We start from the raw sequence: 14754 nt of genomic DNA on the forward strand, positions 1-14754 counted from the left end.
TAACCCAACAATAAGAATGTAAAGTGCTGGTGACCTAAATGGGAAAGAAATCCAAAAAAAGAGGGGATATATGTATATGTATAACTGATTCATTTTGCTGTACGGTAGAAATTAACACAACATTGTAAAGCAACTGTACTCCAATAAAAATTAATTAAAAAAAGAATGAAAAATGCGAATTTAATAAATATAAGAACATAAAAATAATATTATTAATTGGGAAAAAACAACCAGGGCAGTTCTTGTGATACATGAGCCGCCTTTTTTTTTTTAATTTTAAAAAATATTTACTTATTTATTTTTGGCTACGCTGGGTCTTCGTAGTCGCACACGGGATTTTTCTAGTTGTGGCGAGCAGGGGCTGCTCTTCATTGCGGTGCGCAGGCTTCTCATTGTGGTGGCTTCTCTTGTTGCGGAGCACGGGCTCTAGGCGTGCAGGCTTCAGTAGTTGCAGCACGCGGGCTCAGTAGTTGCGGCATGCAGGCCCTAGAGCACATGGGCTTCAGTGCTTTAGGTGTGCTGGCTTGAGTAGTTGCAGCACACGTGCTCAGTAGTCGTGGCACGCGGGCCCTAGAGCGCACAGGCTTCAGTAGTTGCAGCACGTGGGCTCAGGAGTTGTGGCACACGGACTTCAGTAGTTGCAGCATGTGGGCTCAGTAGTTGTGGTACATGGGCTTAGCTGCTCTGCGGCTTGTGGGATCTTCCCGGACCAGGGCTCGAACCCGTGTCCCCTGCATTGGCAGGCGGATTCTCAACCACTGTGCCACCAGGGAAGCCCTCTACAGTTCCATCTTGAATTCCACATAAAATTAGAAATGACAATCACATATCATTTTTGCCTACATTTTGAGTATTTTATTTCACTAACTTGATGTCTTTTCCTCCTTTCTCAGCGTTACATCACCTTTTTTTCTCGTTCACATCTTTTCCACACTTTCTCCTCCACTCGTTCCTTTGTTCTCCCCTGTCCTGCCTTTGAGATTGCACCAATTTTCTTATGACCTAATAATCAAGCCACTACTATCCTTTCAGGCAGACACCAGACAAGCAAAAGTAAAATTCTGGGAGCCAAGTGACCCAGGAGGCTGACTGATCTGAACACTGATAGCATGAAGCTTTTGTATTTCCCATATAAACATGTCTGTAATTTCACATGACTATAATAGAAGATTGACAACTGATTTCAGATTCGAGCTTGACTATGGACCCCACAGCTCATGTGTCATGGGTGCTACAAGCTGTGAGCCATATTTAGGATTGAAATAAAACCCACAAAACTCATGGCATGGAGTGTGGAGCAGGTCAGAGGCTAGCGTAATTTAAATTTTCAAAGGGCTGGCAGCTCTTGCTGCTGGGGAATTTGAGAATTATAATTGTGGTCTCAGGGTGACCACAAATTGCTTGAAGAAAAATGATTAGAGCCTGAAGATATTATTTTAAGAAAGAATATCTATGGTTAGTAGCCTTCAGTACGTGACAGAGGAGGGGCCTTGGCCTCTTAACATGGCACACTGGAAAGGATAAAATCTATTCCTAGAGCTAGGATCAAAGCTGTGTGATCTGAATTGGCCCAAATACATAACATAGTGACCAATTAAGATGTCTGTCTATAATCGATTATAGATGCCCTTTAAGAAAGGGCCAATTCCCCCAAAAGAAGACACAATTCACAAAAGCCTCTATTTGTCTTATAGGTGGGTCAAGAAATCCACTCTTCAAAATCCATCACCTCATTCCATATTTGTTGGTAATGGCCACACAAAAGATGAAGTCTCCCAGTACTTTTCTATCTCCCTTTGAGAATCCATTTTTAATATCACCTTATATGATGATTTTGATCTTGTCCTATGATACCCTAGGATGAGAACATACATTTAAAACTATACATGCACCAAAAAAATAAGGGAGTTTCTTGAGGGGTTCTGTGCCCTACTCTTTTTCTTTCTTTCTTTTTTTAATAAGCTCTCTCTCTCTTTTTAATATTTATTTATTTGGCTGTGCTGGGTCTTAGTTGCGGCACGCGGGATCTTTTTTTAGTTGCAGCATGCAGGATCCTTAGTTGTGGCATGTGGGATCCAGTTCCCTGACCAGGGATTGAACCCGGTCCCCTGCATTGGGAACACGGAGTCTTAACTGCTAGACAACCAGGGAAGTTCCCCCACTCTTTTTCTGAGAGAGCAAAGTATTTAAAACTAAGTGAGTACAGAATATTAGAGAACCGTGATGCTTTGTAATGCATTTGGTGAGATAGTTTCATTAAAAATCAGTTAACGGTTAACTACCAGTTAACAGTGAAAACTACTGTCTTCTTTCAGGATCTCCCCAACCACACAACAAGTAAGTATCTTATTTTCTGGGAATTAATGAATACAACGTATAGAAGATGGATGACAGGAAACACCAAATCAGGAAGGTACAGGATGAAGATGGAAAAAAGCTAAGAGGAAATCAGCTTGGACAGCTCTGCTGCACAACACACTTAAAACAATCATTACACATGTTGACAGCCCCATGTGTTTGCTGCTGAACTGACTACTGATGTCTTGGCATCTCCTTGCTTAAAGCTGTAATTCTGAAAACTGTAGTTTCTTCAGTGCTGTCTAGAAATTCCACCTTATTTGATTTCTCATTCAAATGTGATGTAAAGAACACACACAAGCTCCAGTGTAGAGGGTGTGTGGGGAAGTAAAGCAACTGCATATTATGAAAGGAAGAGAAGATGATCTTACCAAAAAAATCCCACTGGCTACACAGCTTCATTTCTTTTAATTTAATGAGGCAAACATGTGGTACTACATCCAGGGCTTTTTAGAAAATGATGTTTTAAATACAGGCATACCTCATTTTATTGCCCTTCACAGATTTTTTTTTTAAATTACAAATTGAAGGTTTATGGCAGCCCTGCATCTAGCAAGTCGATCAGTGCCACTTTTCCAACAGCATTTGCTCACTTCGTGTCTCTGTGTCACATTTCAGTAATTCTCACAATATTCCGAACCTTCTCATTATTTTTTTAACATCCGTATTGGAGTATAATCGCTTTACAATGGTTTGTTAGTTTCTGCTGTATAACAAAATGAATCAGTTATACATATACATACATCCCCATATCCCCTCCCTCTTGAGCCTCCCTCCCACCCTCCCTAACCCACCCCTCTAGGTGGACACAAAGCACCGAGTTGATCTCCCTGTGCTATGCGGCTGCTTCCCACTAGCTATGTATTTTACATTTGGTAGTGTATATATGTCCATGCCACTCTCTCACTTCATCCCTTCCCCCTCCCCGTGTTCTCAAGTCCATTCTCTACGTCTGTGTCTTTATTCTTGCCCTGTCCCTAGGTTCATCAGAACCATTTTTTTTTTTTAGATTCCATATATATGCATTAGCATATGGTATTTGTTTTTCTCTTTCTGACTCACTTCACTCTGTATGACAGACTCCAGGTCCATCCACCTCATTACAAATAACTCAATTTCGTTTCTTCTTATGGCTGAGCAATATTCCATTGTATATATGTGCCACATCTTCTTCATCCATTCATCTGTTGATGGGCACTTGGGTTGCTCCCATGTCCTGGATATTGTAAATAGTGCTGCAGTGAACATTGTGGTACATGACTCATTTTGAATTATGGTTTTCTCATCGTTCTCAGTGGTGAAAAACTGAAACCACTTCCTCTAAGATCAGGAATAAGACAAGGCTGCCCACTCTCACCACTATTATTCAATATAGTTTTGGAAGTTTTAGTCATGGCAATCAGAGAAGAAAAAGAAATAAAAGGAATCCAAATTGGAGAAGAAGAAGTAAGACTGTCACTGTCTGCAGATGACCTTCTCATTATTATTATTTGTGTTATGGTGATCTGTGATCAGTGATCTTTGATGTTACTACTGCAAAAAGATTATGACTCGCTGAAGGCTCAGATGATGGTTAGCATTTTTTAGCAATAAAAGTGTTTTTAAGTTAAGGTATGTACATTCTTTTTACATATAATTTTACTGCACACTTAGCAGACTACAGTATTATGTGAACATAACTTGTATAGCGCTGGGATACCAAAGGTTCATGTAATTTACTTTATTGCAATATTCGCTTTATTTGTGGTGATCTGGAACCAAACCTGCAGTATCTCTGAGGTATGCCTGTTTCAGGCAAAACACTCAGATTTTAGGTCATCCAGAAAGGGTATTTGTAAGAATGAAAATATCCAGTGCTTCAGTGAGGCAAGGTCTTTCACTCGTTAGTTGGTGGGACCATACACTGGCACAATCTTTCTGGAAGCCATTTGACAACAGGTATAGAAAATCTTAAAAGTACGCATCTTTTAACCCAACAATTTTGTGTCTATGAGTTTATTCCAAGAAAATAATCGAGGATGTTTACAAATACTTAATAGTAGTAATAGCAGTAGCAGTAGTAATAACAACAGGTATCATTATTGGACTTGGTGTCAGGCACTACTCTAAGTAAACAGAGATGTGCCCTGCAATGGGACCTGTAAGAACGTATCACTGGAAATACCCAAACATCCAGTAATAGCAGACAGATTGAGGAAACTCTAGTAAATCATATTAAGGACTAAGTCAGTTATTATAAATACGTAAATTAAGTGTTTACACTTGTAAAATTATAATGAAAAGTATTATACAATGGTATGTTATGATTTAAATTTATGTATAATATAAAAGAAAATTACATTTTAAAACTATAAAAGGATTTGTATTTTTTCACGATTCTACATGAACTTGTATTGCTATTACTTATGTACTTATAAAACCAATACAATTCTTTGAAATCTAGAGGGTTATTTCTTAAAAAAAGATATTTCTAGCAATTTCAAAAATCCTCTAAAATGTCAAGCATATGACCAAGTATATGAAGAGAAGCAAGATCACGGATTATCCATAATTCTTGATACCAAGTGGTTAATGGTTTAGATGGTGACAGCGGAGAACTAGAAATTTTTTTACGAATCAGAAAGCAACATAGTTTGTATCTCCTCTGCAATCTTTGTGGTTATACAGTTTATTCCTTTAAGAACAATTAATTTTGGAGGTTCTTGTTTTAGGCAACGTCACTGATTCTTCTAACTTGACACTGAATCTCTACTAAGGCACAGAACAGGTACTGAAAGCCACGTTCTCACATGTTAAAACCTATTAAGATGTACTATAATAAACACAGTACGATTCTGGCATAGGAACTGACCATGGAACAAAATAGTGAGTCCTGAAATAGATTCAAGCATATATGGGCATTTAATAGTAATCAAAGGTGGAATTTCAATTTAAATTGGAAAAAAGAGAGGAATTTTTTAAATAAATGGAATTGAATACCTGGAACAAAATAGAGTTGGACCCTTACATCACACCATGTATAAAACGAAATCCCAGATCTATAATTTTTTTCTGGAAGAAACTCAAAAACTATAAAGAAAAGGACATATTTCATTACATTCAGTGAAAAACTTTCACATCAAAGAGTATACCATGAACAGAATCAAATGACAAATGACAGCTTGGGAAAAATAGCTGCAACACATAAAGATAATAGCTCCCAGAAATTCCTAAGAAAAAGGCAAACAATCCCAGAAAAATGGGCCACTGATAAAAATGAGTAACAGAGGAAGCAATCCAATAAACACACCCTTGCTAGTAGTCATGAAAATAAAAAATGAAGTAGTAGAAACGAGGTAGCATTTCTCACTGACAAGAATGGAAAAAATTCACACACTTGGTGTGTCACCTTTGGATGGTGGGATTTTAGGTGGTTTCCCATGGATTTCCTTATACTTTTCATTATGGTTTGAATCTGTTTTTACAATGAGCGCACTTTAATTATATAATAAAAAAGACAAAGCTAATTTTTATTTAAAAAGGAAATTTAAAAAGTCAATTGTTGGGGAGTCTTGTTTAAATTAGCATCTTCTGATGCTGCCTCTACAGCGTCACACTACATTCCCATAAGGAAACAGAAAAATTGAAAACACGTCACATGGAAAGTTAGGTGACTGATGACCTCTTCCCAGAAACTGAAATTCTCACTAATTTTATGGCCTGTGGAGTTGGTTCGAAGAACATAATGAGTAGATCACGTATATCGTGCTCTAGGATGGTCTGCCTGAGAATTTAAAGGGAGGTCATACCCTACTCACTGCCTTATGGTTAAGAAACGCAAGATCTACACCACAGAGAAGACTGGACAGCTTTCCCTCCAGGGTGCAGGTGATAGTTTTTGAAGCAGCCATCCCTTGTCTTTTAGAATCTCTCTTTTCTAGGTAGAAATTGTAATTTCTCACCAGAAAGCAAGCAGAGGTGCTGTAGAGAGGACTGAGAAAGGACGAGTCCTAGTAGGCGTGTATATCTGGAATTCAACCTTTTCTGTAAGAGCTGGGCCCTGGGGTGGGGAGGGACAGGGTGGGCCCCATCTTTGGCTGACAGAGCTGCAATAGGTGAAAGTCTGTGGGACACTGACAATTGTGAAAGAAGTAAACAAAATGTCGATGTAGATTTAAGAAGAGGATTCTACCAGCCAACAAATGGAAAGAAAGTGAGTTCACGGTAGGGTGACTATTGTATCATTTGTTACCCATGCTGGGACACTTTGAGAGTGAAAGGTTTCCTACTAATATTTACAACAGACCACAGTCAGAAACCAGGACTGTCCCAACCAAACTGAGAGGCCAAGCCCTGAGTCTGGTCAATGTCTTGGATAGGTATGAAGAAGAAAGACAAAGTATCAGATCTGCAACAACAAAAACTCCCACTGGTAAGTAGGGAAGATCAAAAGTAAGGATTTGAATATACAGTAGAACAGATGCATGAAAATAACTCACTACAGCAGACAAAAAACAGAGATTCCCCTTGCAAATTTACAAGCTGTCTTGAGAAAGAAAACAGAACGGAGTAAAAGCAGTATTAAAAAAAAACAATTAATAGAAGGAAACTGTTCTAAGATGAAACAGAATTTAGTATTCCACTCCAAAAGTTTTCCTGAGTTCTAGGAAAAATAAACGAACGAGACCAACACTCAGAAACATCTTGGCAATTGGAAGGGAACTTTTATAATCTGCACATGATATAATCTTTTACCCAGAAAAACTAATAGAATCAACAAATGTGAATCAAGAAACGTTTCATTCTGGATACAGTTAAACCAACATAAGCCAATATTACTTCTCTATACCAACATTGACACACAGAAAATATAACAAAAACACAATAATAAAAGCACAGCAGCTACAAAAACAATAAAATATCTAGGAATTAACTATGAGTTCATAAGACCTAAGTCTAAAAGTCAATAAAATTATTTAAATACGCTTATTCAATACTCTTAAGATGATTTAATATTATAAAAATGTTAATCCTTTAAAATTAACCTATATATTCAATGCAATCCTAATAAAAAGTATTGTCGAATTTAAAGAACTCAATAAACACAGATTAAAATTTATATTACAGATTAAAGGTCTATGTATAGAATAATCAACCTCAATAAAGAAGAGTAGAGAAGATGGACTTATCCTACCATATACTAAAACATACTACAATAAAAGCTACGTGGCAGTAGTATGAAAAGAGGCAGATACAGAAATGGAACAGAATAGAGCACTCGGAAACAGAATACATATATATGTATATGTATATATATATAAACTTCATACATAATAAAAGTGGCACCACAAATCAATAGGGAAACAACAGGTTATTTAGTATTTAGATGGTATTGAGAAAACTTGCTCACCATATAGAAGAAAGTGAAACTGGATTCCTAGAGAGAACCACATACATAGATGGATTCTGAATGGATTAAAGACCTAAATGTGAAAGGTAAAACTATATAGTTCACAGAAGAAAACATAGGATAGTACCTTTGTGACCTAGATACAAGGAAAGCCCTCTTAAATAAAATTCCAAGGCACAAAATATAAGGCCAAAAAAAAAAAAAAAAAGAATCAAAGAATTTGATTATGTCAAAATTAAGGATTCTCTTCAACAAAGCACATTAGAAAGTTCATTAGAATGCCGACAGAACAGGAGAATATGTGTATGATATCTAAAGTGAATAGAGAATAATGTCTAAAATAGTCAAGGAATTCCTGCTAATCAACAAGAAAATGATGCCGATTACAATAGGAAAATGGATAAAAGATATGAACAGGCAGTTTATAGGAAACCCCAAAAAGCAAACAAGCATTTAATGAGATGCTCAAATTCAATGGTAATCAGAGAAATAGGAAGTAGAGCAACAATGAGATATCATTATACTTACTAGTCTGGCAAAATTTAGGTACCTGGATGATACTGCTAAGGATGTGGGCACATAGTAACCTCTACGTACAAACTGGTGATGTGCAAACTGGCAGACATTCTGGAGAGGAGCCTGGCACTACTTACGCCAATTAGGTCTACGTATACCCAATGACCCAGCCACCTTTCCCCTGATGGATATCCCAAGGACATTCTCCTAGAGGAACACGATTTCTTTTTATATGCATATATAATTTTTTTACATTAAAATGGTTCAATCAGAAGGTATGGAAATGGGTAAGAGGGATAAAAAGAAATACCTGAGTGACTGAATGAAATGAGAAGGGGCCCTGCACAGATCAGTGATGACAGGTACCATGGTCTTACGAGGACCGCTGAGTCAGCACCGCACACCTTGGCAAGTGCTGGCGGTGGGTCGTGATGGGTGAGGGAGGTGGTCTCACACAGGCTGGCCAAGCTTGTAAATTATAAGATAGAAAAAGTCCTTTACGCAGTCAAGCTGAGGGAAACAACTCAGTTAACTGCAAGAGACAAAAACCAGACTGCTTCAGACATCTCTCTGTTTCTAAATACCAGAAGACAAAATAGCTTCAGAGTTTTGAGGATAAAATAATTTTGAGTTCACGCAGCCCAGTGAGTTTTCCATGTGTGGAGGCAACAGAAAACACTCTTAAGATATGCATAGATGCAAAAAAATATACCATCGTGAACATTTCTTGAATCAAAGAAAACATTCAACTCATCTTTAAGAACATAAAAGTAAGGCCTTATCCTTGTATGTAAAATATTAAATTACCTTTTGTAGAAAGAGGACAATCCTTACGAGCATCTGGGCACGGAGCTCTTCCAAGGTAAACAACGTTTGGGGTGTTCGAATGAAAATTTTGGTCTTCCCGTAAGCTACATCATCCTGAAAGCCACAATGTTTAATCAGTTTCTTGACAGCCTCTTTGTCTGAAGGGAGGTCATGGTTGGGCCAGGTGAATTCAGAGATCATTTTGTACCTGGATGAAAAAAAGAACAGGGCACGGGTTAAGGGAGAAAAACCATGTGGTATCAATAGATGCAGAAAAGCTCTCCAATAAAATTCAAGATGCTTCATAGAAAGAAAGAAAAAAAAACTTCTTAGCAAACTAGGAATAGGGATGAATTTCATTAGCCTGATAAGAGTCACAGAAAAAGTCTTCAATAAAATACAACACTCCTTCAATAAAATACAACATTCACTAAACAAGGATTAGAAGGGTATTCCTTAATTTAATAAAAGCTATTTGCCAAAAACTTGCAGCAAATATTATTTGTAATGTGGCAACCTTGGAAGCATTGTCTTTACAAACAGAAACAAGAAAAGGATGCCTCTGTCATGGGTTTTTGAACGGGTAAATGACTGGGGAAGGAACAAAACGTCACTTATGAACAATATGACTCGCTTCAAAGGACATCAAGCAGATCTTCAGATAAAGTATCATCGCTAAAAGAAAACTAAGCACAGTTCTGCACATAAGGTCAATACACAGATCATTTGCAATTCTACGTACAAGCAGCCAACAGTTCCTCAGTACGTGGCCCTCTCATAGGTTAGTGTGAGGGTGACCGTGAGTAAGACAGTAGTCACACCAGCTTCTTCGTGAGGGTGACCGTGAGTAAGACAGCAGTCACAGAGTCTCAGCCTTTTGTAGCCTAATCTCACGAGTGACATCCCATCACTTTTGACACATTCCATTTTGCTAGAAGCAATTCACTAGGGCCAGCCCACACTCACAGGAAGGGGATTACACAGGCATGAATACCAGTAGGTGGGGATCACTGGGACCAGCTTAGAAGGCTGCCTACTGCAGTACTTCTCCTCCACCCTTGGGGCAAAGTTGTTTAATACACGTAGTCAAATTTAGTAATGTTTTTCACATACTGCATCTGAATCTTAAGACACAGTGAGAAAGGCTTTCCTCACGTTCAGGTTACAGAGTAATTCACCTACGGGTTCTTCTAGTACTCATATGTTTTCACATTTTACGTTTAGATCTCTGGTCCATTTGGAGTTTATTTTGATACGGATCCAACTTTTGACAAAAGGCTATTTCCGATATTATTTACTAAAATGTCTGTCCTTCTCCCTCTGATTTAATATGCCATTTTATCATATGCTAAACTTTCATATGTACTTCCGTTCATTTCTGGGCTTTCTGGTCTGTTTCATTGCTTTGTCTGTCCCTCGGCCCCATCAGTACTGCAAATGTCTAATTATAGATGTTATAAGTATATTTTAATATCTGGTGGTCTTTTCTCCTTCTTTTCCTTTTTAAAGGTATTTCTAGATATTCCTGTGTGTTCATTTTTCTATATGAACTTTAGAGTCAATTTGCATAGTTCCAGGGAAAAACAATCACAAAACAAAAGAATCCTTTCTGGTATTTTTATTGGGTTCCCATGTTACATTCAGTAAATTTAGCTTTGATGTTGAGTTGTCCTATCCAAGAACAAGGGATATCATTCCATTAGTTCAAGTCTACTTTCGTGCCTTTCAGGAGTCTTCATGTTCTCCTCCTAGGGCTTTACACATTTCTGGTTAAGATGCTATGTATCTAAGGGGCATCTGATCCCTTCTTCTTGATGTCTCTCTCTTTTCCTGATTTCCATCTTAGCTTCCACAACAGCATACTCTCCCTAGCTTCCTTCTGTCTCTCTGGATATCTCTTCTCAATCTCATTTTCTGGCAACTCCTCATTCCTGGACGCCCAAAATGCTGGAGTGTCCCAGAGCTCACATCAGGCCCCCTTCTCTCTATGTACAACCTCCCACATCGCTTCATCTATTCCATCCACTTTATTTTTCAACTCATGCATTTACTATCCCACGCCCAGTTCTCAGTTCTGAGCTTCAGACTCACATATCCAATGCCTATATAGACCTAAAGGTATCTTAAATTCCTCTTTCAGTCCTTCCTACCTCAATGTCCTCAGTTACTGAAGCCAGAATCCTGGGAGTCATATTTGATCCCTTCTCTTCTCTATCATTCCTTCTAATCCATCATCAGGTCTATTGACTCCACCTCCAAAATATATTTAAAATTCAACTATTCTCATCTTTACTGCTACAATCCTAATATACGCCACCATCAAGTTGACTACAGTAGACTCCTAACCTGTTTTCCATTTCCTCTTCAACCCATTCTGCATATTTAGCAGCCAGAGCAGTATTCTAACGAGCCTCACATCATCTTTATCTTTTACTTTCTCCTGCTTTCATTGTTCTACTCCAGTCGCCTTGGTCTTCTTTAGGGTCCTGTAATGCGGCTGCCTCTTTCTTGCTTTGGAGACTTTGCATATGCTGTTCCCATTGCCTGGAATGCTTTTTAATCTACTCTTTGAAAGGCTGAGACTCCCCATAGTCTGTTTTTGATTCTCCTTCATCAACCATCAACCCTCACCCCCATTATTCCTCTCTAGGGCAGCCAGATGGGTTTCTTTTCCTCACACCATTCATCACAGTTTGTAATCATATTGATTTGTGTGCTTGTCTGTTGAATGTCAGTCTATGGGTACCACGAAGGCAGGGATTTTGTTTTGTTCCCTGCTATACGCCATGTGCCTATCGTGTTGTCCACCATACAATGAGGAACGAGACAGCTACTGAATGAAAGAATGGAAGAAAATACATTTAAAAGTCTAGTCACTTGCCAGATAGAGACAGAAACAGAAACCAAAGAGTTCTAATATGAAGAGAAAGGTAATATTAAGCGACGTCACGTGAAAAAAGGAAATAAAATCTAAAAACTTCCAAATTCATTATAGAACTATCGATAGAATAAGAGTCAACAGGGAGTAACGGCATTTGTTTAAAGTTTTAGGCGTGTTGCAGAAACTAGAAGCAATCCTACTGCCACACTGCTCAGCTAACACATCAGGGTAACGGCGCCCTTCCTTTCTTCCTGACGGTCAAGGGCATGCCCCAAGTTCTTCAGCAAACCAGCATCCTGAACTTGTAAATTAAAAAGCTAAATTCAACTGCTTTCTGACAACCAGTTTTACCTCCCTGAAAGACTTTAGCAGCTTTTCAGGTTATCAGTACATTTAAAATCCTTCTCTCTCTTTTTCAATAAAAGAATGAAAATGAAAGTGACAAGTAGAAATTTAGGTTCAAAGCTAGCTTACAAAAAATCTGCAGAATCTAAAAGCACAAACTCATTGCAGAAAATATTACTTTTTCTCTCACCAGGACTGAAAACATTCATCCAATGTCCTACACACCTTCCATCCTACCCCATGTCCCACTGTTAATTAGTTCAATCAGTATGACATTAAAATAAAATGTCATTTTTCAATGTGAACAAACTCATTTTATGTAAAGTGGCAGATAAACACAGCCTGCAGAGGAGGGATAGACCATCTTCCCAGATGCACATCCCACCATCTCATCCAGCACTCTTCCTAGATGACTCTAGTAGAGAGGACCTAATCTCGACTTAGATAGTCATCAACTGGAGAGACTTCAGTCTTTCCACAATTCTGCCTTTTAAGGGGCAAGTTTGACACTTTTATTGTGATTATTAATATGTTTCAATGTTCTCAACTTCTCATTTAGTGTTTTCTATTAATTGTGCTTTCTCTTTGTTGCTTTTTACCCTATTTTCTCTTAGGCAGACTGAGTTTTCTTTATGCCATTTTACTCCTTCCTCTGATAAAGCCGCACATTCAGTTGTGAGGCGGTGCACTGTTAAAGACGATAGGTTCAGGAGCCAACTGCCTGAGTTCAGACACGGCTACACCACTACTTGGCTCCGTGACCTGAGGCAAGTTCCTTAACCTTCGTGTGTCTCGGTTTCCTCATCTGCATAAAATGGCGGCAACACACTCTCCTCATCTGGTTGTCGGCTTTAGGGACAGACTACATGCAGACTGTTTAAAACAGTGCCGGGTACATATGGTGTGAGCACTTGACAATGTCAGCACTACTATTATTATCATTCTGAGAAATTAAATATGTAAAGATACATACTTTTTCCTGTCTAGTTAATTAACATCTATATTCTTCCCACAAGGAGTACAAAAGTCTTTACTTCTCTATGTTTCTCACTACTATTTTAATTTTTGTTGCAAATGATTACTACAGACTTCTTTTTCCTCCTTACAGTCAATACTTGTTCAGATTTCACAAAAAGTTTTACCTACTTATTTGTTCAATGTTGCTTTTTTGCATTCCATATTTTCCTCCTGCATTTATTCTCCCTTTTGCTAAAGTATACCCTCTAGAGATTTTTCAGAGGGTCTATGACCCTCTCAGAATAGTAAACTTTCTGAGCCTATATATGTCAGAAAACGTTTTTATTCTGCCCACACTCTTGAATGATACCTTGGCATGGAAGAAAATTCTAAGCATAAACTTCATTCCCCTTCACCGTGAAGATACTGCTCCTTTGTTTACACTGACTGTTGCTAATGAGAAGTCTGATGTCAGTATGAGTCTCATTGCCTCATAGGTAGTTTGCCTTTCTTCTTGGGAGCTCTAAGCATTTTTATTTATGTCTAACATTCTGAAAGTGAACATAATGTACTTAAGTTTCATTTAAAAACTTCATATGTTTTACACTCAGTGTATTCTTTCATTCTGACCCCTAGACTCCTCTTTCCTTCTGGAGCTCCAGTTAGATGGCTTCTGGCTCTCCTGGATCAACCTTATACGCAGCTTGACCTTTCTTTAGTACTTCCCATCTCTTTTTCTTTGTGATGAGGTCTGGAAGAAGTCTTCAGCTTGATCTTCTAGCTCACTAAGTTGTTTAAAGGAAGTCTAGTTAAGAAAAAAATTTTTCTAATTGTGGTAAACTTTATGTATAGTAAAATGCACACATTTAAGTACACGAATCAGTAAGTTTGAAAAGTGTGTACACCCATGGAACTGACATGCCGATCAAGATACAGATCATCTCCATAATCTCAAAGAGTTCCCCCATTGCCCTTCCCCCTTTCCAGTCAACCCCCAACCCAGAGCAAAGCACTGCTCTGATTTCTATCTGTTCTTAAACTTCGTGTAAATGGCAGCATCAAGAAATTACTCTTTGGCGACTCCTTTTCAGCATAATGTTTTATTCATCCATGTTGTTGCTGTATTAGCCATTCATTCTCTTTAATGCTGATTAGTAACCATTGTATGATGACACTACAAATTGCTGACTCCTTCTACTGATGGACAATTCACTCTTTCATTGTGCTTGATCTGGTTTTCATTTTCTAAATCTCTAATTAGTTCTTTTTAATAACTACCTGTTCTTGTTTCTAACTTTGTACTCCTACTTTAGGACCACAATTCTCTCCTTTATCTCTTGGAGAATATGAAATAGGTTTATTCTAATGTCTTTCACTCCTTGCTCTGGCCCCTTGGGGGTGAGGTTTTTTATTTGTTGAGCTTATTGTCTCCTTTTCATTGGTCTGGCCTTTCTCAGATGTTTGACTATTATCTCGTCTCCTTTCCCAGAGTCCTTCTACG

At 38.2% G+C, this 14754-nt stretch overlaps 1 protein-coding gene across 5 annotated transcripts in view; it reads right to left on the reverse strand.

Annotated features, from left to right (window-relative positions):
• MYO1D (myosin ID) overlaps positions 1-14754 on the reverse strand; it is a 350471-nt gene that overhangs the window by 184233 nt on the left and 151484 nt on the right. For all 5 annotated transcript variants that reach the window (XM_019927106.3, XM_019927108.3, XM_019927107.3 and 2 more), the window contains exon 16: positions 9071-9278. In XM_019927106.3, the coding sequence (XP_019782665.1) occupies positions 9071-9278 (208 nt within the window). The remainder of the gene's footprint in view (positions 1-9070; positions 9279-14754) is intronic.

The sequence above is a fragment of the Tursiops truncatus genome, chromosome 20 (genome assembly GCF_011762595.2).
Source record: "Tursiops truncatus isolate mTurTru1 chromosome 20, mTurTru1.mat.Y, whole genome shotgun sequence".
Lineage (NCBI taxonomy): Eukaryota > Metazoa > Chordata > Mammalia > Artiodactyla > Delphinidae > Tursiops > Tursiops truncatus.